Below are 22,862 nucleotides of genomic sequence, written 5' to 3' on the forward strand. Positions count from 1 at the left end.
TGCATACCAACCTACGTCTCTGAAGTCTCAATGCATCTTCTGTGTGTTGAGTAAGCAGCACTGTGAGCATATATAGATTTTCAAAGGCATCAGAGGAGGCCATGTGAGTGTTTGCCTTGTGAATTCTGAATATAGATACATGATGGAGCATGTTGCCTCACAGGGCTGGTCTGTGATCCAGTCAGCATTTTTTATGTGTACTCCTTTGTTTAAATATAGCTTAATAGAAATAAAGTAGAAAACTGCTTGGCTCTGCCTCAACTGTTAAAACAAATATTCTGACATAGTGTGGCTACTTTAATGTCAGTATGTTTTACTGGAATTTTAATGTATTCTTAAGGTTATTTGTGAGGTTTTGGTGAACTGGGAATCTCATCAGTTTGTTTAACTACATATATTTAGTAGTAAATTGGATTTTGGCTCCTAATTTCCATTCCCAATAAATGTCCATCTTTATTAATAATTCATTCATCAAATGTTTTTAGTGATACTCAAAGAATAAAAGCTTGTTACTTTCTGACCCCTCTGGCAAATTGTCATTAATCTGTTTTTCTTTTTTCTGTCTTTCATGTCTCTCTCTCTGGCCTCCCCTTTTGCTGTAACAGGTAAGACTCTATTATTTTTATTTTGACTCACATGATGCAAGTTTTGATTGTTGTTTTGAATAACTGCTATTTCAGATATGAGTAAAGGAAGAGCACAAGTCTGCATCCTGTGTAAGGAGGTCCCAGTTTAATATTAATGTCTACTTGAGGCAACTTTCAGAAAGCACCGCAAACAAAATGTAGGTCTACTTTTAGTTTTTCACAGGAGTTACAGGAGACTGTTGAGTTGAATTCTGATTTGTCACCAGAAGATGGCGGTGTGGTCTGCAGTTACTCTTTCTGCGTGTGCTTATAATACAGTATGTGTTGATGGACAAGTTCTGTCAGTTGTTGGCATTTCTTGCCACATTTCATACCACTTTTTTCAAAAGTCCTTCTTCATTCACCAGCTCAAAAAGCAGTGACCAGATAGTCCTGACGTAAATTCGGATATATCGGAGTCATTAAGGATGGTGTTTGTGAATCTAAGTGTCACTATGACATTACCTTACAAAGGGTCCACCTAGTTGCCATATGACCTTTAACCTGGCTTCAGTATTTACATGCAATGACACATAGACAGAAAATTCAAACATCCAGAATAAATGAACAGAAATATCCCAGAGAAAGTTTATCTGAGTGTGAGTGTCGTGATGATGGTCCATTTTGGTCCTTCTGGCTGTAAAGCTGTGCAGGAAACAACAGTTTGTTTGTTTGTGGCTAAGCTGTGCTCATGATAGCTCTGCTGGCGTCAGAGATTTATGCCCTGACGGTGGAGTCATCATTAGTTAATCCACTCACTGTTCTGTCCTCCTCTCTTCACTTGTAATCTTGCATGCACACGCACATGCACTCGCGCACACAAATGTGAAGGCAGGGAAGTGGGTCAGGGCTTGTAGCCTAATTGTTTCAAATTATTGATTTGATGAACTCTCCCTGACCTGTTTCAACAGCTGATCTAAAACACAAAGAAAGCAAAACAGGATCATGGTTCTTTTCAAGTAATCAATTTATTGTTTTTCTCTATGAAATATATGTTTGTATGATTGTATATTTGGTAGCACTGTTTGCATTAAAAAAGTAATAAATATGGATTCTGTTGGCCTGCAGTTACTAAAGACAACAGACTAAGATGGATGGTAGCAGTCAATGACTGATCAATCCTGCCACACCCTGACCCTTCAATCCGTTTCAGGGACCCAGTCCAGATTAGGATGGAGCAGTGCAAATCAGTTGAGGAGATGGGGGATTTTTAGAGCTGTATAACCCACAGATAATGTCAAAAAATGAAAAAACATGTCAATGGAATACAGGGAGCTTGCAATTTTTGCCACTTTATAGCAATATATGTGAGTTTTGCATATTCATAGTGATATCTTTCCATTAACATCTGTCATCAGTGCAGCAGCTGAACTGTTGTGTTGGGATGTCGTGAGAACCAAAATGCCAAAATTTTGGGAACAAGATGATTTTTTTTTTTTTTTACTGTTACCCAAGGTACCTGAGATGCCTGACACAGCACATACGCCAACAAGTGCTGTAGTCTGCTGTTAAATTCCAAAGGAAGACAAAAACATGGTGGAACAATAACTACACGTGTAAGATAGTAAAATGTGCAGCTGGAGCCAAAGCACCGCCTCCACTCCTGGAAAAGAAAAACGGTAAACGGAATCGTCTATGGAAGTAGGAGACTGTGTGTTTGAAGCAGATCAGGGATTAATAATAAACTTGCAATAACCAGTATGAAAACCGTGTATGTAAGAATGAAAACACTTCCAACTGAGTAAAAGTAGCAACAGTCTGAGACAGCTGCACTGCTGTATTACCAGTTATTTTCCATGACATTTGCGGTGGCTAAATGCTAAAGGCTAACGTACTGTAAACATAGCTTGTTGCTAAAAAGGTTAAAGTGAAAACTCAAACAAATCAAGTCAAATTGAATTGTGGATTTGAAGAATTGTGACACCTTTACACTTAACACTTAACAATTAAAATGGTAGAATCATATTGGACACCTTGTAATAAGCTGACTGATGCTGTGTTAAGTTGTTTTTAGGCAGACTAGATCAAGGAGACCATTGGTTAATGTGCATGTCTTCAGCTCACAAATAGAAACACTCCTGCTCACGCTGTTAATCTTGTCTGCCAAACACAACTGTATAGTGCATCCACCCACTGCTTGTACTGATTTGGCGGAGAAACCTGCCGATTGTGTTGGAGGGAGGTTTGTCCAAATGTAGACCATCGACAGCATGACAGAGAGATGACTCACTTGTTCTTGTGGTTCTGTGGAGTGTAAAGACAAAAACAGCCTCCCACCAGCCAATACAAACACACTTAAATCAGTCTGTTAGCTGTAAGGTGGAGGCTGTGCAGCAGGTGTGTGTGTGTTGTAAAGCTTTATGATCCAGACATCATTGTGAGTAATCTTTCCTCCCCCACCGGCCTTTAAAAGATAATAAGACCGACTAGAAAAAAAGAGATCTTCAGTTCAAATGGAGGACATAAACTCTAAATTGTTCTCAGAAAGAGACGACCTTGAAATCGAGGGCATTTTCTATGATGTAGTTAAAACTTCAAAGTCGCCAAAGCTGGAAATAAACCTCCAGCTGACTTGAGACATGTTTCTCTGAAAAGCCTGAGGCAACAGGCATATCTTGTATTGATTTGAATGTTGCTATTACAATACTCCTCAATGACTTTCAGAATCCATTTCTGACAATCTTGAATATATAGACAAAGCTGTAAGGTCAGGTGTTATGTAACACAAGCTGGAGTTATGCTACCCCAGTTCCAAAAAAGTTGGCACACTGTGTAAAACACAACTAAAAACTGAATGCAATGTTTTGAACTTTTTGACTTGCATTTATTTGATTACAAAGACAAGATTTTTAATGTTCAGTGTCGATGTGGGAAAGTTGTGAAATGCTTAAAAACACTGGTTTGGAACATGAAAAGTTTTGCAAATCATTGCATCTGTTTTTATTTATTTAACATTACAGCTTTTTTTGGAATAGGGGTTGTACATTTTGAGTTCATTTATTTTTTATTTCAGCTCCCAACAAGTTCGATTTTGAAGTAGATTTTAGCGGACACTTTAAAATGAGGAGCATGTAATTGTGCATATTATCCTTACTGGAGTTAGACTTAAAGTGCAATCAGGTGTAACTACAGTAAAGTACATGATTATATTGTATTTTTCATTATTGCTCATAATGTTGCATCAAGACAGGTCTGAGTTAATCCCTGTGGCTGTTCATAAACTCAGGTCCAATTGTTGATTCTGTAGAAGTATTTCTATAAGGAGATCTGCCTCACTGCATTCACCCTGCAGCCCCACGCTGTGCCTTCTCTCCTCCTCTGTAGTGCTGTAGTTAGCATCATTCCTGCGCTCTGTTGTCTGGACCCAGGGCGCTGTGTGTTCTTTGGCGGCTAATCCTTTTAATGCCAGGTTTCACTCCACATTACTCAAACCTGCTGCTCACACACACACTTACGTAACCTGGATCTTCTGTGTGTGTGGATCAAGGCGGACTGCAGGGTGCTCATCTGAGGAGGGCCCACAAAGATACTGGAATGAATAGCTGTGGATGCAGGGAGGGGCCCATAGAGAATGCCTGTGTACAGGGTCCAGAATTTTGTGCTGTGACCATGTGGGTGTGTGCGTGTGTGCAAGGGCTGGGCGATATGGCTTGCAAATAATATCTTGATATTGTAGAATATATAAAGTAGCGATAGGGGATATGTGTACACATACACACACACGCACACACACGCACACACACACATGCATACACACACACACACACACACACACACATCCATAATCTGGAAAATGCAAAAAATGCCCAGCCCTTGTGTGTCAGTGTGTGAGAGGGAGAGAGACACTTTGGATGTATTCTGAAACAGGTTACTTTTCCTGCCAGTGGGCAGTGAAGTGACTCAATAAGCAATAAGCAGTACAGATAACCGTTAGTCTTGATTATACCATGGTCTGGGCGAATGCTCGATTATAATTGGCTGCAGGGTGTTCATTAATTCTTGATAATAGACACCTAATAAGTAGTTTCAGTCAAACTCTGTCTAAATGAATGCAGCCTGTATCTAAAATGAGTAACCATAGCAACAGGGACTAAGTCAAAGCCTCCGTTTAGAATGTATCGCAACAACTGCACCTATTTACAACACTGAGGGCCTTATCTTCTGAAGAAGGGTGTGACACAGGAGTGGATTTTCATTCTGTCCCATCCCACTTCCATGAAACCTCTTCTGTCCTGTCTCATTCCTGGAAGAATGACGCCTGTGACGCCTGTAGCCAACCAGAGAATGTCTTGGTTAAATGAAATTCTACCTACTCTTCAACCAATTCATTGGTAGATGGGCGGGAGAGAAATTGCACATTATCTCTACAGTGAAATCAGCCGCAGTGCGCTGAGTGATTCTGTCTTGCGACATTCACAAAAAAAACATTTGAATAGTCAGAGCTGTTTTTGTTTTTATTGTAAAAGTGATGTCAGTTAGTTGGTTCAATCAGAGCTGTAGAAGATTAAATCATCCATTTTTGCTTACATCTTCAACTTCCTTGTCCTCAGGTGTGCATGAACTACAGTATGAATTTATTTTTAAAATACGAAAATGTTAGCCATGAGAAGCAGGCAATTATTTGTTATTGTGCATCCCTAGTGGAAACGTATATATTTGCCTTTGCATCTGCTTGCCCTCCATCTATGTCTTTTTGAGACCGTACTAATGCTGAGGCGGTGGATCTGGGCCATTCTAGCTCTTGTGTCTCTGGCTCTGCCTCCTTCTCTCCCACTGCCTCTCCCCCAGTCTGTGTGTGAGTTTAGTAATAGAGCGAGGACTAAGGACTTGCTGCTGTCAGCCCAAATGCTCCAATAGCACCTGTGTCTCTTACGTATGGAGGCCAAAATGGCCACTCATCATTCCTCCCTGCCTCTCTGACTGACTCACTCGCGCACGCAGTAGCTCTCTGTCATTCTCCATAGTCAGAGTGTGACTATGGGAAACCACTGCCAGGGCTTACTGGTAAAGTCTGTGTGTGCTTTCCACTATCAAACTACAGCTCAGCCAAAAGCCTTTACAATTCAACAATTCAATAGGCCTCTTTTTTCATCGCTGGGACATGCCAGGCCCCTTTTATTAACTTTTAGAGATTGCGTTTCCCCCGAAACACAGCAGATGTGACTGCAGTTCCTGTTCTTGTGAGTAAGACACATTTTTCGAAAGAATGGGAATTACACCAGAAACAAAACTGACATACTTAAAGCATTTCTTATCATAATTGAAATGAAAAAAAAAATAGAGGATAGAAGCAGGATTACAACAAGATGTTTATTTTAGTCAATGCAGGAAAAGAGCTTTGGAAAGCTGCGCTAGGACACATTAACATGGAAATAAACATTTTGGCTGCTGTACTTAACAGCCTTTTATCTGGTTAGTTTGCCCTTCTTATGTTTGATTTTATCAACATATTTTTTATCAAGTAGGCTTTTGTTTAGTAGAAACCCTGCACCATCAGATGGGCCTGCTCTTGGTTCATACAGCTTCTTAAAGTATTATGTGCACATGTGTATGCACTTTTCTAATGTGGAGTACTTTTTTTGTAGCCTCACAAATCCAGACTACATTGTATCGGCCTAGTTTTTTGTAGTGTTGTAGTGCTTGAGATTGGTCTTCTTCTCAAGAAAAGTTGCACAAGCTAATTTAGCTGGACCATATTGGTCATAGTCAGTACATTTCTTCTCTTGCACGTCATCTAATGTGCCGTGTGTGAAAGTGTCTAAATAATAATTGCACTGTTAAGATTTATGTAACCGTGTGGAACATCTTGCACTGGTCTTAAGGAAATGTTTTATGAGCAGCAATTTGAGAATGGAAAAAATTCAGGACAGTTCTGGGACACTCTAGGGAAAAAAGTTAATTTTGAGCCCTGTGCAGGAGACGGGAGACGAAGCTCTCCTGTCTGGGAGAAGATGCCAGCCAAAGCATCTGTAATAACATTTGACTGCCTAAAATCAGCTGCAGAACAGCATCCAAAAGAAAGCGTTTGTGTTTATTTTTCACTGCAATGCTGACTGAGGCTGCTGTCAAACTTTTCAGCACTAAGAAAGGAAACATAAAGAAAAAATAAGCTAACTGTAAATGACACTAGCAGAACTAGCTTGCTAATATGAGAAATTGGTTCCTGTTCCAAAACTCTTCAAAAAATCCCTATGGCTTCATATTTTATTGTATGCAATGTGGGGCTCACACTGGTCTGATCTCGACTCAGTCTTGTCCTGCCTTGTTCAAAGACTAATGTGTTTGTGTTGGTGCATGTAGCCACCATTTTGAGTGGACAGGTTTACTAGCAGATGTGTAGTGTGACAGTAATCACATTGCTGTTGGCTCTTGCCCAAAACACTTTGGGCAATGTAGCCAAAAGCTTTTCCTGAAAATTGGCTGTACATTTGGCATCAAACAGACTGTTATGATAAAAATGAGCAAATGTTTGTAACATCAGCTGCTTTTGAAAAGCTGCAGTTCACACATTGCTGTATTCATTCTAGTCGAAGTGGTGATGTCTGTCCACTGTATATATTCTGATGCTGCAGGTATATTTTATACAGTAGGAACTTTGTAAATCCTGTAAGCAGGCTTTTGTAATGGCCAACTCACAAGTAGGTCTGTTAACAAAATTCTATTATACCTGAATATGTAACTGAACTCTTAATAAAAACAGTAGATGTTCAGATGTGGGGGAAAAAGCACCACTACTGTGGCTGTCAGCTTTGTGAGCTCTCTCCTGGCCCTGAATGCCCTGTATGACAGCAGTCACACGTCACTTTCATTGATTGAAAATAAAATGTAGGTCAAGCTGAACAAGCAAAATATTCAACAACAGCAGCAGCAACTGTATGGTAATGATGACAGGGAACTCAGTTGCAGAGAGAGTGATTTGAACTCCCAGTGATTTAAAAATACTTTTTGGTTTTGGTCAGATTTCAAACTTTTGGATCCTTACACTGCTTACATTTAACTTTATCTCGATAAAGTTGAATAGAAGCCGTATAAGCAATCGAATAACAGCTTATCAATAATGAATCATTCATTTGATGTCAGTCTGAAAGTTTTCACTCCAGCACCAACCACAGAGTTTTACAGTCAGGACTTTTTTTATCTGCTATTTTTGTAACGTTTGGGTATTTGGATCTTGTAAAGACATGTTTATAAATGTTTTTAAAACAAATATACCTGTACAAGTAGTTATGTTTTGGTTTGCTGTCTTATGGATATAATATGAAAAAATATTTGAACTAGGGACCAAAATTAACTGTTTTTTCAACAGCCAAATGGTTAGTGAATGATCTAATTTGACCAACCATTTAATAGATTACTTTTTTTTGCTGATGAGTGAAGCAAATCTGCCACCTACTTGTATATTTTACCAGCATTTGGCTGGTACTAACTTGGCCTCTGGTTCTTTTTTTTTTTTTTTATTAGAAGGAATAATCGAACATAATTTTTGGCAAGTTTTGACAGTCCTGCCCAGAAGTCATGTGATACTGATTCACTGCTGCACATCGAGACTGTTAGGACAAGTGAAATCCCCTTCATTGTGCTCCTCCCTTACCTGTTGTTGCTTGACCGGCCGTCTCTAAGCCGGCGCAGGCTCTGTGAGCGTATGTTGTGTTTTCTGACCATGGAGGCACTAAGCCATCTTAAGGCTGCCTTTCAATGAGAAATGACAAGATAATACCCTGAAGTACAGGGTCTCTTGTCTATCACGCAGAGGTGCTGGCATGGAAAACTAAATCATGCTTCATTTTGAAACTGCCAACTAAACCAACAAGTTAAAAGTGTCAGGGCTGCTTTTGCAGTTTTGAAGGGAAACCAAAAAGCCTGACGACTTTGACCTCTCAGTGATTCTGACAACCTTTTGATGTGACAAAAAAAATGTAGTCTTACTGGTAATCTCTGTCCCCCCCTTACTTCTGGGACAGTCTGTACCGTAAAGTGTCCTCATACATCCCAACTAGACCTTTATTTTGCATGTTCAGTGCATTTACATTCTTGTAGTTTAATTTATAGTCTAATAACATGACATTATTCTAAAGTTGTTAGACACACAAGGCTCATAATTCAGTGTAATTCTAAATCATAACAGAAGTTATGTCAGGGCACTTTTCATATAGAGTAAGCTTGAACCGGGGCTATTCAACATCAGAGGCATATGGACCAACTAGAAAAATACCATGGAGTTTTTGGACCAAAGAGAGTACTTTGTCAATTAACTGCTACAAATAACTCTTTCAGTGTAATGTTATTGTATATAATCCTCCAAGCCCTCAGGAAAACTGGCAGAAAACCAGCTATGATTTGATGTATAGAGCCTCTTCACATTGTAGTCTTTCATCACAGCATGCATTCATCGGACAATAAATACCCCAGTTTATTACAGGGTTGCAAATTTTGTGCATTTTCCTAACGATAGTTGAAAACATTAACAATAAATTAATGATTAATAAGATTTTTTTTAAAAAGCACATCTTTCTTTTAGTCTTTTTGTGTTTAAACAATTCTAGTAGCACATTAGTTATGTGAAATTAATTCATGTAGCACAATGAACCTAAATGAACAGAATAATTAAAAAAAATTAACGCTGCTCTTGCTCGCCTGTCCTTATTTAACAGATAGTTTTGCCAAACAAAACAATGTCAAATGGGGCATAATTACTGTCCTTTTTTAGACTAGTAAGGCAGGCCACTCAAAAAAACATTACTGGGAGAATTTCAGATTCTGCCTTTCAATTCAATTTTCGATTTAATATTGAAAATATAACAACACTGACCAATACTATATAGGCTCAGATGATTAAGTATATAGGTCAGATGTCTAGAAGTAGCTCATATCAGTTTTGTTTGTCAATTCACACACATGCAAGCGGCCTCTTGCCGGCAATGGAAAAATTCACTGTATCCGGACTGTGGACTGCCAGTTGAATGTGCCTGGTCTAGACTGTACCCTTTACAATGTTATTTACAGAGACCCAGCAATTCCCACCAGGCACTAAGGCATCAATGATGAGGAGAACCTTGAATGTTGATCAGTTAAGACTGTGCTTCATAATATTTGGGATGGCGGATGGCTCTGCAGAGACCTAATGATGCTGAAGTGTTGAGGCTCAAAGGTTGATTATATATCTGTGTCTTCTCAGGCTATAGAGGGCTGTGGGAGTGGGGAAATCACTGGGCCACATGCTAATCTGTGTTGATGGTTTATGTAACTCCCAGTATCACATGATCCCACGTCACCACCCGCTCAGCTACTGTCTGTCCTCAGTAATTCACTCACTAGTCAGCCATTCAAACACAAATGGATGACATCGACAGAGGAAAAATGAGGAGCACACACATACACAGTCATCATAACCTGGCATGCTGCCTTTGATTACCTTCTGCAGCTGCACTCACTAATGCATCCATAGGCCGCAACCCAGATCTGTTCACTAAATCTAAGAAGGACCGAGGGGGTGTCAAAAAACACTAAACAAAAGAAGCTTGGGACGCACTGCTGGCTTACTTTGGACTGTATATGATCGTGCTGACAGACGACTCCATGAGAGTACGGGGAGTACGAGTGCAGGGCCATGACGAGATGGCAATGAAGCTTTTGTTCTGGGAGCTGGAGCAGCATCTCAAAAGGTAAAATAAAGACAGGGAACCCCCGGGGAGTCGGTACAGTGTAATGCTGCTCGGGCCAATCACTACAGTAGCTGCACACAAAGGGGCTGCGTGGTTATATTGTCCTTCTCATTCAGTCATTCATGGCTTCAGGGGCAGCTTTAACATGAAGGGATACTTAAAACAGATACTCTAAACTGTCTTACTGTGTACGCGTCACACTGTACGTTCAATTAAATTTAGTGTCTGTGGTAAATATAAGAGGACGTGTTAATGCGTAGTAGTAGTAAACTGTAGAAAAGTGTGGACACGCATGACACACATTTGTGGTATCAATGTGTGACACTTACTAATCTCCAGTGGACCGTGAGAAATTAAACTCACAGCGTGTTTCTTTTTCTGTCACTCGCAATTTTCTGCGGTTTTGTAACAGCTCTGTTGCCATCTGGTGTATGATTTCACATGAAGGGACCCAGTCTTCTGCACCATTAAAACAACATATAAATAGCACAGTGTTGTTGCTTTCCAGTAAAAGCCTTGCTCCTTTTTATTAGTGTTGTGTGACAGATCTTAATGGCTACGATGCAACAGTATTTATGTTTGTATTGTGTATAAGGCTGCAACTAATCATTATTTTCATCATTGAGTTGTCAGTTATTTTCTCGATTAATTGATTAGTCCTTTCATGTATAAAATGTCATAAAATAGTGATCAGTGTTCCCAAAGCCCAAGATGATGTTCATAACCCAAAGTTTGCTGTCATAGAGGAGTAAAGAAGCCAGCAAATATTCACATTTAAGAGGCTAGAATCAGAGATTTTTGACATTTATTTCTTAATTAATTTCTTAAACCAATTAACTGATTGTCAAAGTACTTGGCAGTTATTATAACTATCAGTTAATTAATTAATCATTGCATCTCTAATTGAAGGCAACTGAAGACAGACCATCAGATTGTATGCACGTAGTTAAAACTGCCAACACTAGTAAGTGGTACTGGAGAAAAGTAGAACATCAATTAGACGTCTGTTAAAGGACCTCGAGTGTTCTGCATACAGTTTTGGGCCATTTATCTGTTACGTTGCTTCAGTAGGTTACTAGGCTGCTGCTGTTTCACAGCAAAGCAGGAAAGGCCATCAGTTGGCTGACCTACCTTTGATGCAGTCTGATGTTATTACAGTGAAACAGTCTGTATTGTTTGGTAGGATTGATCGACGTTGCAATTGCGATACGATTTGTGACATTAGAGGGAATGATAAATTTTACATTGTCATTATTCACATTTTCACTGAAAAATATTAAAATGATTATGGTTTGATTTTTGTAGTAATCTGTTCCAGATACAGATTTTTCTTAAGTCTGTAGAATATGTGTAGGCCAGGACCTCTCTGCAACATGACAACATTTAATTTATAATTTTAATTTATTTATTTATTTATGGTATTTTGACACACATTTGAGACACATTTTGCCACAAATATTGCCTAGGATTTGAGAATAGCAGTAGGCCATATTGCAATTTTGTAGAGCTCCAAATAACCTTTTTTTTTTCGTTTCATCTATAAAAATGTCAGAAAATAGTTTTTTTTCCCCCCAAGTATACAACTGTAACTCCTACCGAGCCCCTCCTGTCGTGTGTGTGACCACATTAGACAAGGGCTTTATTCTTCAAGAGGTGCAGTTTTACTGGCTATTTGGGTCTGGATAATTGGCTGAACCCTCTTCCAGTCAAAGAAGAGACCGGAAGAGATCAGTGTGGCTTAGAGCCTCTTATTTGGCTTCTTGTTAAAGTGTTTGACTGGGATCAGAGTTGAACTCTGGCATCAGAACAAGTACTCAGAAGCTATGTTTGATCCTCTGTTCAAGGTACTGGGGCTTAATAAGCTAGGACTGTGCTGTGATACCCAAATTAGCCTAAGCCCCCATTTTAAATGTGGCTACTGACTTTAAATCACTTGGAAGGTTCTCTTCCTGTATCCTGTATGGTATGTCTCCTGGTATTTGTGAGATATCATCTGCTCCTTGTCTTACTACTGCATACAGTACAGCATTGGAAGTGTTTAACAGTGGGTTCACACCTGAAGTCCAGTTTCTGAACTGAATCAATGTGAGGACGATATATTAGCTATGTTATCATGGACAATAATTATTATAATTATTGTTTATGTAGATGCTAAATACGGTGATCTGTTTAAATGCATGTTATATGCCCCAAAGCATTGATCAGAATTAACTTCTTTGACTGGAACTGACTTTACCACTGTAAAGTGATTAATCTGCCAGAAATTTAACAGGTGAGGAACAAGTGGTTCCACTTTGCCAGCTACCTGAATACAAAGTGGAAGAAGTAATTTTCAAGATGGACCCACATTATATCCTGGGAGAAATATTAATGTTTTTAACAGTTATTTTAACAGTTTTAATAGAAAAGTTGTATCTGATTCTGAGCAGTTCTGTTTTGCTACAGCCATTTTTTTGTTCCTGATGCAGCACCTAACCCCAAATGGGGCAGACTTGTGTAGATAGAATATATTATATCTTCCAACCAGAGGCAAATGACAGGATTAGGTGTTTACATCCTCATTATTTCCCTTCCACCCCTCAAAATCAGACTGAAAATTCATTCAACTCCAACTAGTCGAGTGTGTGTTCACAAATGCAAAACTAAATCGGTTCAGAAATTGTGCACATAAGTAATTTGGTGTAAATGTTTGATTATCGGTTATAAAGTTGATGGGTAAAAAGACGACAAATGGTCCAGTTCCTACTGAGATATTGTACTTCATGGAGCACAATCTGCATTGGCTCTGTCCACGGTGGTGTGGGACTGGAGCACATATCAGCAAACTTTTGAGGAACGTGCATATTAACATCAGAAGACAGTAGATATTAAATGTTTAGATATGCAAGCTTTTATCACTTTGTTGTGTGTCCAGGTTTGAACCCTGGTGGTCCACATTTTGGTAGCAAACATGCTTCTAGTCTACCGGTCATGAAAACAGGAAGGCAAAATGATAACTGATGACATGACACATAGGCTTCTGTGATTGGTGTGAATGGCATTCACATCAGAAATGAACCACTTCAATTAATAACAGTCCGAGACCAACCCAAGTGGACCACATCAAGGGTTAAATGCTCCAGGGTTCAGTTCATCTGGACTAAACAAGGCTGGTGTGAACTAGGACTGCACAGTTAATGGCATTATAATCGAAACAACAATATGGCCAATTGCAATATCCAAATCGCAGAACCAGAATCAAATTGCAATTTTATGATAAAGGAAAAATATAATGTTGTAGAGATCCTGTTCTCCAGATGAACGATTGTAATATCTTTGTTTCAGTAAAAATGAAAATTGATCTTTCCCACTAATTGTTTCAGTCAAAATAATCGCAACATCATTTTTTTTTCACCGTATCATGTAGCTCCAGCGTGAACACACCCTACTTCTCCCAGGTAGCTGCCTTTCATTCAGGCTACAACAGCTACACATCACTCACTCCAGGGTTACAGATTTTGTCCATTTTCCCTGACAGATAGTTGAAAATCTTAACAGTCAATTAATCATTAATAATTAACTCCACTCAGCTCAAACCATTTAAATGAACATTAATAAAACAACAAGACCCTGACACAGTGTCTGTTAATGTCCGACTGTCCTTATTCAACAAATGTCTGAAAAATGCCAAATGTGGCGCAATTACTGCCATTTCTGGACTTACAAGGCAGAACAAGACAAACTGAGAAAACCTTGAGCTCCAGAAGAATGGTACACAAAACATGATTTTAATCGGTAAAATTCTTAATGTGATTAATCAATTAATCATTAACATCCCTAGTATGTACTTTTTCATAGTTCCTAGATGACCTGCAATGTATTTTCCAAGCCTTTCCATACCTGTGACCTTCCCTTCTTTTGTCTTCATGTTTGCCCCATGCCACACCTGAGCGTTTCTGTATTTGTTTATTTATGCTGAGGGCTGCATATTCTGTGTGTGTGTGTGTGTGTGTGTGTGTGTGTGTGTGTGTGTGTGTGTGTGTGTGTGTGTGTGTGTGTGTGTGTGTGTGTGTGTGTGTGTGTGTGTGTGTGTGTGTGTGTGAGAGAGAGAGAGAGAGAGAGAGAGATCAGAGTAAAGAATGTCAGGATTGTGTACACGTGATTTTGGGGAGTTTTGGGTGTTCATGGAATGTCTGAAAGTGGCCTTTCAGAGTGTGTAGGGAGGTGTGTGTGTGTGTGTGTGTGTGTGTGTGTGTGTGTGTGTGTGTGTGTGTGTGTGTGTGTGTGTGTGTGTGTGTGTGTGTGTGTGTGTGTCTTGTTTAGAGGATGTGCAAGGTGGGAATTTCTGTGTGGTGGAGTTGTTTTAGGTGTGTCTCTATGACCTGATACTCCCCTCTATATAGTGTTGTTGGGTGTGTGTGTGTTTGTGTGGTAATGTTGTTTGAGTCAGATTGACCTCATTGATCTTCCATCGTTTGAAAAACATTTGACAGACCTGTAATTTACCAGGAAAATGGGTCATATGGTATCTTGCAAACACCGGTTTAATGATCTCTGGACCCGTGGGGGAGTTAAAATCCCATAAGAAAAGTTTTAATTACGTCAGTGACAGTCTAGACATGCCTCCAAGATAAATGACTGAAGAATATGTCTTGTTGTACCATATATCTTGTTACTATATTTTCACTACTAGGACTCTGTTCACTCTGTGCACACAAGGTTTTTTTCTAGATTTGCTTGTTATGGATCTCCCAACAGTCCCGTTTTTCCTATTTTTTACCCTTTCTGCTGAGAAAAAACTCTATGATTTGAAATGAAATTGAGATGTTGGAGATCTGCTTTTTCTAGTGTTTCTTAATGTTGCTCAGAGTTCTGCAGTGCTGCTTCTGGCCACATGGGGGCACTGTACGTATAGACATGCTGACACTTCATGGTTGTCCAAAGTGTTTTGATCGATGTGTAGAGTGCTCATGTTACTAAATATAGTGGGGATCATGTTCATTATTTTCAGAAATGTGTTGAAAAATGTGATGCATGAAATTGGCAGTGTGGGCAGTGTTGAATCCTGGCATCATTTCTGGATACCTAAATAGTGTCAGAACAACCAGGACAGTGTGCCTCTGTACATTATTTTCTTGCTTCCAAAACAGGGATATTAATTTTGCTGAAAGGACTGTATTATAAACATTTCATACTGAGCAATACGACACATTCTATGAACCCTAAAATAGAGGTGAATTGTGCAAAAAATATAAAATTACATGTTAAAGTTAAGGCTGAACAATTCTGAAAAAAATCTAACTGCAGTACATTGACTGATATGGCAACAGCGATTTGATTTGTGATTTTAGAGGAAATTAAAATGTTTATATTCAGGATGTTAATGATTAAACACTGTTAAGAATATAACTGATTTAAATTGTATTAATCCATCCAGAGTTAATCAGTAGTTTTGTCTGGCAGAGCCATTTGTTGAATAAAGAAACTTAACAAGAGAAAAAAGAAGATGGAAAAAATTGCATGTTGTATATTGTTATCAATGATTAATTGATGAATCATTTTCAACTATAGGTAAAGGAAAATGCAAAAAAAAAAAAAAGCAACTCTAGTTTACATAATTATTCTCATTTTCATTGAAAAACATTAAAATGACTGATGTGATTTTTAGTGATCTGAACCAAACAAAGATGCTTTCTTAAATCTTTAGAATATATATGACCAAGATATCTTTTAAGTACAACGATAATTGCTTTAAAATGGTGTAATGACACACATTTGCCTTTAACTGATATTATGCCTCCTTCAAAAATTGCAGTAGGCCATATTGCAGTTTTGATAAAATTGTTCATCCTCAGTGTTTGATAATAAATCAAGTACATGTAAAGCAGTATTTTGGTTCGTTAGAGAAAAGTAGGACAGGTCAACTCCACGGGTGAAAACTAGACATGGTGATATTGTAGTAGAACATTTCATCTTGACTGGAAAAAAAACAAAACAATGAGCCTTCGTTTACAAACGTTGTTTGTGACCAAATCTGTGAAGCTGCCGTATATTCATCAGCACTGTGGGGAAGAATATAACTGAGCACATTTCACTGATGAGACCAGTTTATTAACAGAGGGATTCCCTGTACTTTAAGTGTCCCTTTGGCTGAAAAACATTTAGCTGCCATTGTAAAAAAAAAAAAAAAAAAAAAAAAAAAATACATTAATAAAGTTACAATTCTTGTGTTAACGATGCTCAAGGCAACACATTGAAACAGCAGCTGACGAATCCGTAATTTAACCGTCCAAAATCTTGCCTGCCTTCCTTCCTCTGCCTGTTTTTCAGAAGTACGGCTCTTTCTTTTTCGCTTCCCATCCGGTTTTCCCCGGTTTCATCCACCTCCTCTCTGCTCCTCGAATATTTTATGCAAAAAACGTGTCAGCTGAGCCGCAGGTGGGGGCGTTCCTGCATAAATTACCCAGACAGCCTCGCTCTCGACCAATCAGGGGCCGGCCTCTCGGTGTGTCGCTGGATAAATTATGCGGGGCTTGTTCCCGGAGCTGCAGATCTTTTTTGTGCAGCACGGACGGGATGAGCTGACCTTGGATTGTGTCTGTGCCGCTGCGGTCGGTGCACGAGCCTCGACGGACCCAACACAGGATAATACCGCGTGTGGATGTGCCTCGCGGAGCTGGTCGCGTGGAGGTGGAGACGGGACACGAGGCTGATTTTGTGAGCGGACTGTAAAGGAAAAAAAAACATGGCCAGCATGAACTCGCCGTGTTACACCGTGGCGATGGATCTAGGCGTCTGCCAGCTGAGAAATTTCTCCATCTCGTTTCTGTCGTCGTTACTGAGCGCAGAGAGCTCGCACGTCAAGCTCGACAATAGGTAAATACTAAATGCTGTGTTTCAGTGTGTATGTCGTGTTGTGTTCACGGCTCAGCTCCATCACCTGCAGCAGTAATGTCACCGCTGTGTGATGGAGCTGCTCGCTCGGTGGATGCTGGTGTCATTAAACTCACAGAGGCCACACTGCCAGAAACGCTTTGTAGGAGAGGGGACACGATGAGGAATTGTTACCCAGTGAAACCCAGGGCGGTGATTTTATAGAAACTTCCAGAAGCTTCCAGTAACGACCCACATTTCTAAAAAAGGGAGAAAGGCTGTGTCTCTGTATCCTGTTGCTCTGCATTGACGTTTTTTTCTTTGTGCATCACAGCAGAGAGTTGTTCGAAAATGTTTTGTTAATTTCTCCTTCCTTTCTTTTTTTTTTTTTGCAGTTCGTCAGGAGCCAGCGTTGTGGCCATTGACAACAAGATTGAACAAGCAATGGTAAGTTTTCAACTCTTTACATGTTGAATAATTGCCTTTAGTCCATATAAAACAACGGATCACATGAGGAGAAATACTCAGGACTAATAATATAAAAGAACTGCCTCAAACCCACCGACGTACCCAGCCTGAGACAACGTCACGAGCATCTTATTAAAGTTTGTTTTTTAAATAAATTTGTTTCCTAACGTTATTGCAAAATCACGTCTCAGACTTTAGATCCCATTTCCCAGAAATTATAATTTTTTTTTTAGTTTTGTTTTCTGTTTCACTTTGTCGTCTCCACTTCTGTTGTTGTCGCTGCTGTCAGCCCTGTTGCTAGGCAAACTGGAAAGCTCACACGCCTGGTTATAAATATCTCGGCCTCTGATTGGCCCACACTTAAATGTGGGCAGAGTTAATGACGTGCATCCTGGGAATATGCTCTCTCACGCTTTCTCTTTATCTTCTGTCTATTGTATTATTACTAGGGCTGCATGATATGGTGAAAAAAAATCAAATTGTTTTGACAGATATTAAGATAGCAGTTTGTTTCACGGTTAGTTGGAATAATATTTTTTGAATAGAAAACTATATGAACAGAGAATTACAAGAAAAGAAAAACAATTTGTTAGGGTCTATACCAAAAGAACAGGTCTGGGGGAAAAGGATATGTAGGGCAGGACATCCCTACCGCTCTAATTTTAACTCTGCTTTGATACACATTTTTTCTAAAAAAAAAATAAAAAATTGTTCCTGTGATTTGGATATTGCACTTGGTAATGTTGCAATTTTGCTAATAATTTGATTAATTGTGCTGCCCTAATTATATATAGATTAGATTACACTTGACAATTTTGATGATGTTTCCACTTATATCATGTATGTTTGGTTTTTTATGTGTTTAGTTAAGTTTAGTTGTTCCAGTTTGTTGTCAGGCATTTTTATGTTGGCAGAACTCTGTTAACCATTCATATAATGCTTGAAAATATTAAAGGCTGCAAATGTAGGTCACGGTCGATTAATCTGTCGATTTTCTCAATTTATCGATCAGTTGTTTGGGAAACACTGATCGACTTTTTCTCTGTTGTCTGGCATTTTATAGACCAAAGCCTAAGATGACGTCCACAAACGTCTTTGTTTTTCCCACAAGCCAGAGATTCTATTTACCATCACAAAAGTATAAAGAAATCCAGAAAATATTCAAAATTCGAGAAACTGAAATCAGAGAATTTGATCTTTTTTTGTAGTTACTAAAACTGTTTAATCGATTATCAAAAGAGCTGGCAATTAATTTAACAAATGACTCACAATCGATTGATCTGTAGTTGCAGCCCTAAAATTGCAGCACCTTTTTCCATCCTGTATGATGATAAGTTGTTGCTTAACTGAAACAATTTGTGCCTATTTAGCTTATTCCAAGCAATACCAGATGTGTTTCCCCACCTTAATCAGTGTTTTTTCCACAGTAACATAATGCATATTCTCTACAGTACATAGGCTATGAAACATATGAAGATGTAAACATATCAAACAAACATACTTAAATGTCAGAAAACATGGGAAGCACACTCATAAAAATCTTAGAAATAATATTCAGACCATTATTCGATTGCACATAAATCTGGACAGTTTTAAAGATCACATAAACCTTAAATGATAAAAATGACCCGTCACACATTAGTTTCATAGTAACAGACACGTTGAAGAACATCGTCCCTACATATTCTCTAACATTGAATAGTATTTTTGTGTACTTTATTGTGAATGCTGTTTCCCACCTTTGGGGTCATGATCTTTGGGGTCATGATCCCAAATGCAGGGTGCTAAATGAACCTTTCTGTCCACTGGCCTAATGCCGAACGAATATCCAAATTTTACCAGCCACTCGATAGATTACTGTTGTGAATTGGCTGGTGGGTGAAGCAAATCTATGAGCTACTTTAAAAGTTTACCAACATTTGAATGATGCTAATTTTATGGTCCCTGCCCTTATGGGCTAGCTTGATATACAGTTTGGATCTCAGGACATTTCTCAGCATTTTTATTAAGTTAAAGAGAAATCTGTGATATACTGACTGTAATAAATTGTAAAATGACAGATTTTTCATCAGAATTTAAGGAAACATGCTAAGTTGAAATACTAAATTCTCTGATGACAACGCTACAGCCGTTATGTCCTTTTTGAAATTTACATTCCGGGCCTAACTTGTTTTAGTTTACTTGTTTCACATTAATTAGAGTTCAAATTGATGCCAAATGTTTGCAGAATGAGAACGTATCTGTTTATGAGTAGTAAGAAAGCATTAATAATCTTTAAGAAGGAATAGATGTTTATAACGGTTAAATTGAGCAAGTGAAGTCTTTTAAGTGAATTTGTTGTTACAGTCCAGTCATAAACTCATATCTCTGTGTGTTTCAGGACCTGGTGAAGAGTCACCTGATGTACGCTGTGCGTGAGGAGGTGGAGGTCCTGAAGGAGCAGATCAAGGAGCTGATCGAGCGTAACTCCCAGTTGGAGCAGGAGAACACCCTGCTGAAGACACTGGCCAGCCCGGAGCAGATGGCCCAGTTCCAGGCGCAGGTTCAGACCGGCTCCCCACCTGCCCCTCCAACAGCCGCCGCACCGGGGCCCCCGAGCACCACCACCCTCGTCCAGCCCACCTCGCACAGCTCCGGCCCCTCCGCGTAGCCCGGCCTGCACAGACTGAACTTGACTGACTGACATTTTACGAGCTCTGCTACGGCAGCAGAGCTTCACCTTGCCTTCTACAGCAGGAGGTTTCGCTGTTAAGACAAGAATTTGCACATATTTATCTCTCAGAAGGATGCAGCCGGCGGGCGGGGCGAGCGGCGCAGCGCAGGGTGGTGACAATCTTGAGATGATGTATGGGGGGGATTGAATCATCGAACATTTGCCAAATAACCCTTGGACATATCAACTAGAATGTCTTACCAAGAAGAAACAAAACAGCTTATCAGTGGCGATGATATACTTAACTATAGATTAAAAAAAAATCACTGTGCCTGTGTCTGGATTTTAAGTGATGTCGATTTTACTGACGATGGCGATGGGAGAGGAGGAGGAGGAGGATTGTATTGGTTGTTACCTTTTTTGCTGAATGATGTAAATAAAAGTGGTTCTCTCTCAAAAGGCTAGATCCTAAAGTTACAAGTAGAGAGATTTGAGAGAGAAGAAGAAGAAGAAAAGCCTTCTCAGAGTGACAAATGAAGAATGTGAGCAATTATTATCATGACAAAGTCCCCATCTGGAATGGGGGAGTCGGGGTGGGTGGGAACGGGGTGGGAGGGTATTTTGAACAACACTTGGCAGAACTGATGACGTTACTTCAACCCGTGGGTTGGTGGGATGAACAAAAAAAAAGTGATTTCTTACGGAGATGATGATATTCTATTTCAGTATTTCACTTTCAAGCTCCTCATTTTTGCCCTCGACAAAGCTCATCATTGCTGTTCTCTCAACCCTGCAGTGGCATGTAATTTAAACCTTATTCGACAGGGTTGAGACATTGGGCTAAGCTGCATTTTCTCTTTTCGTAAAAAAAACAATACAGTTTGATGGGCAGAAGATGATGTATATTTCTGTATAGTGTAAGTACCATGTAAAATAGTGAGGAGGAGAGGGGGAGAAAAACAACAGATGCTATCTTGGTCGCACAGATTTGAAGCGGGTGAGCGAAGAACGTGCTGGTCTTGCCCAGTCTGTGTCGTCTATTTTTAATGCTGTATTTTCAAGACTGTGGATGGACAGGAGTTTAGGTTATTTAACTGACAACACACGGCCAACAACGTTGTCCATATTACTGCAACAACATTAACTCTCTTACTGTACAACCATTTTCACTTGGCTCTTTTTCTTTCTGGAGTATTGCACCTTTCTGATTTTTTTTTTTTTTTTTTGACAGTGACGTACTTCTGGATGAACAATATCTTAAAACTCAACATTTAAAAAAAAAAAAAAATACAAACTCTGGAGATGTTTTTTCTTTTTCATTCTGTGTATCAGTTGTATGCTCATGTTCTGTGCATGTTTCTGCAAAAGACCGGATGAGATATTGTAACATAACTTACCACAATTGCACTTGACAGCTGCACTTCACAACTTTCAATAAACATGCTTAAAGAATAATAACCACCTGGTCAGCAGTTCTTTCTTATTTTTCCCGGAGGGTGGTGATCTGCAGCTGAAGTCACCTCTGCTCCGGGACATTATTGGATGTCGTAAATGACTACTGGGGGTGGGGGAAATAATCAGTTTCTTAGATTAAATATTAATCATTACAGAAGAGTCAATAATTGGATAATTAAAAACACAAATCTCAACATTATGACACATATAACGATTTTCTATGATGGGCTATATGTTCCCTAAGAGATGTAAACATGTATGTTTTATGTTCTAAACTAGGCTACTTTATTGAATTTAGGTGAGGATGCCTGAATGTAAGCAACTGCTGTGCTGTTGAACCTTTTGTTAGCAGTGAGATAAAAGCTGCAGCCATGCGGTGTTTGAACTGGAGCTGCACTGAGGTGAGATTTTCTGATTCCATTTAGACTAATTTAAGGATCAGCCAAATACAAAACTAATGCACTTAAATTGTGGCTGCAAATTTCTGTGTAACGTAGCACCTTAAGGATAAAGTTCACAAAATATTAAATTTTTTGCAGTAAGTCATCCACAGGGCAAGCGAGCAATGCATTAAAGCATTAAAGGGATAGTTCACCCAAAAATTAAAATTCAGTCATTATTTACTTACCTTCGAGCTGATTGAGGGTCAGGTTTATTTTGTTAGTCCACATAACACTGCCCGAGTTTCACAGGAAAACAATGAATCTCCCACTGTAAGTGAAATGTGACCAGTTTTCAAGTGTAAAATTAGGCAATTAAGATTTTATTTTATTTTATTATATTTTGAAAAATGGTCACCATTCACTTCTATTCTCTGGGAGATTCTGCAATGCTGTTTTCCTGTGAAACTCCAGCAGTGTTTTGTGGACTAAAGAACTAAATCTGCCCTTCAGTCAGTATGGGGGTGAGTAGATAATGACTGAATTTTCATTATCTCTATCTATCACTATCTCTTTAAAACCTATGGCTGGGTACCAAATTTCAATATCTTTATGAAACAGACCGAATTGTTTCAATACTATTGAGTATTAAAAAAAAATGCCTGTCTTGCCATTTAATGCCAGATTTTGGTACCTTAAGGATAAATCTCCAAGAGTTGAGACAGACGAGTTTAACCACATTGTGGTATATAGATTTAGATCTTCA

General features: G+C 39.1%; 1 protein-coding gene across 2 annotated transcripts in view; it reads left to right on the plus strand.

Moving 5' to 3' along the window:
* Window positions 1-21,719, plus strand: part of tsc22d1 (TSC22 domain family, member 1) — a 44,629-nt gene extending 22,910 nt beyond the window's left edge. The window contains exons 1-3 of one of the 2 annotated variants that reach the window (XM_084725397.1): window positions 16,586-17,143; window positions 17,536-17,587; window positions 19,989-21,719. In XM_084725397.1, the coding sequence (XP_084581523.1) occupies window positions 17,013-17,143; window positions 17,536-17,587; window positions 19,989-20,258 (453 nt within the window). In that variant the 5' untranslated portion in view covers window positions 16,586-17,012 and the 3' untranslated portion in view covers window positions 20,259-21,719. Of the gene's footprint in view, window positions 1-16,585; window positions 17,144-17,535; window positions 17,588-19,988 lie in introns of those variants that run through there. The other variant, XM_084725396.1, reaches the window with a different exon arrangement.
* The last annotated feature ends 1,143 nt before the right edge of the window (window positions 21,720-22,862 follow it).

Source organism: Lutjanus erythropterus, chromosome 8 (genome assembly GCF_056507025.1).
Source record: "Lutjanus erythropterus isolate fLutEry1 chromosome 8, fLutEry1.hap2, whole genome shotgun sequence".
Lineage (NCBI taxonomy): Eukaryota > Metazoa > Chordata > Actinopteri > Lutjaniformes > Lutjanidae > Lutjanus > Lutjanus erythropterus.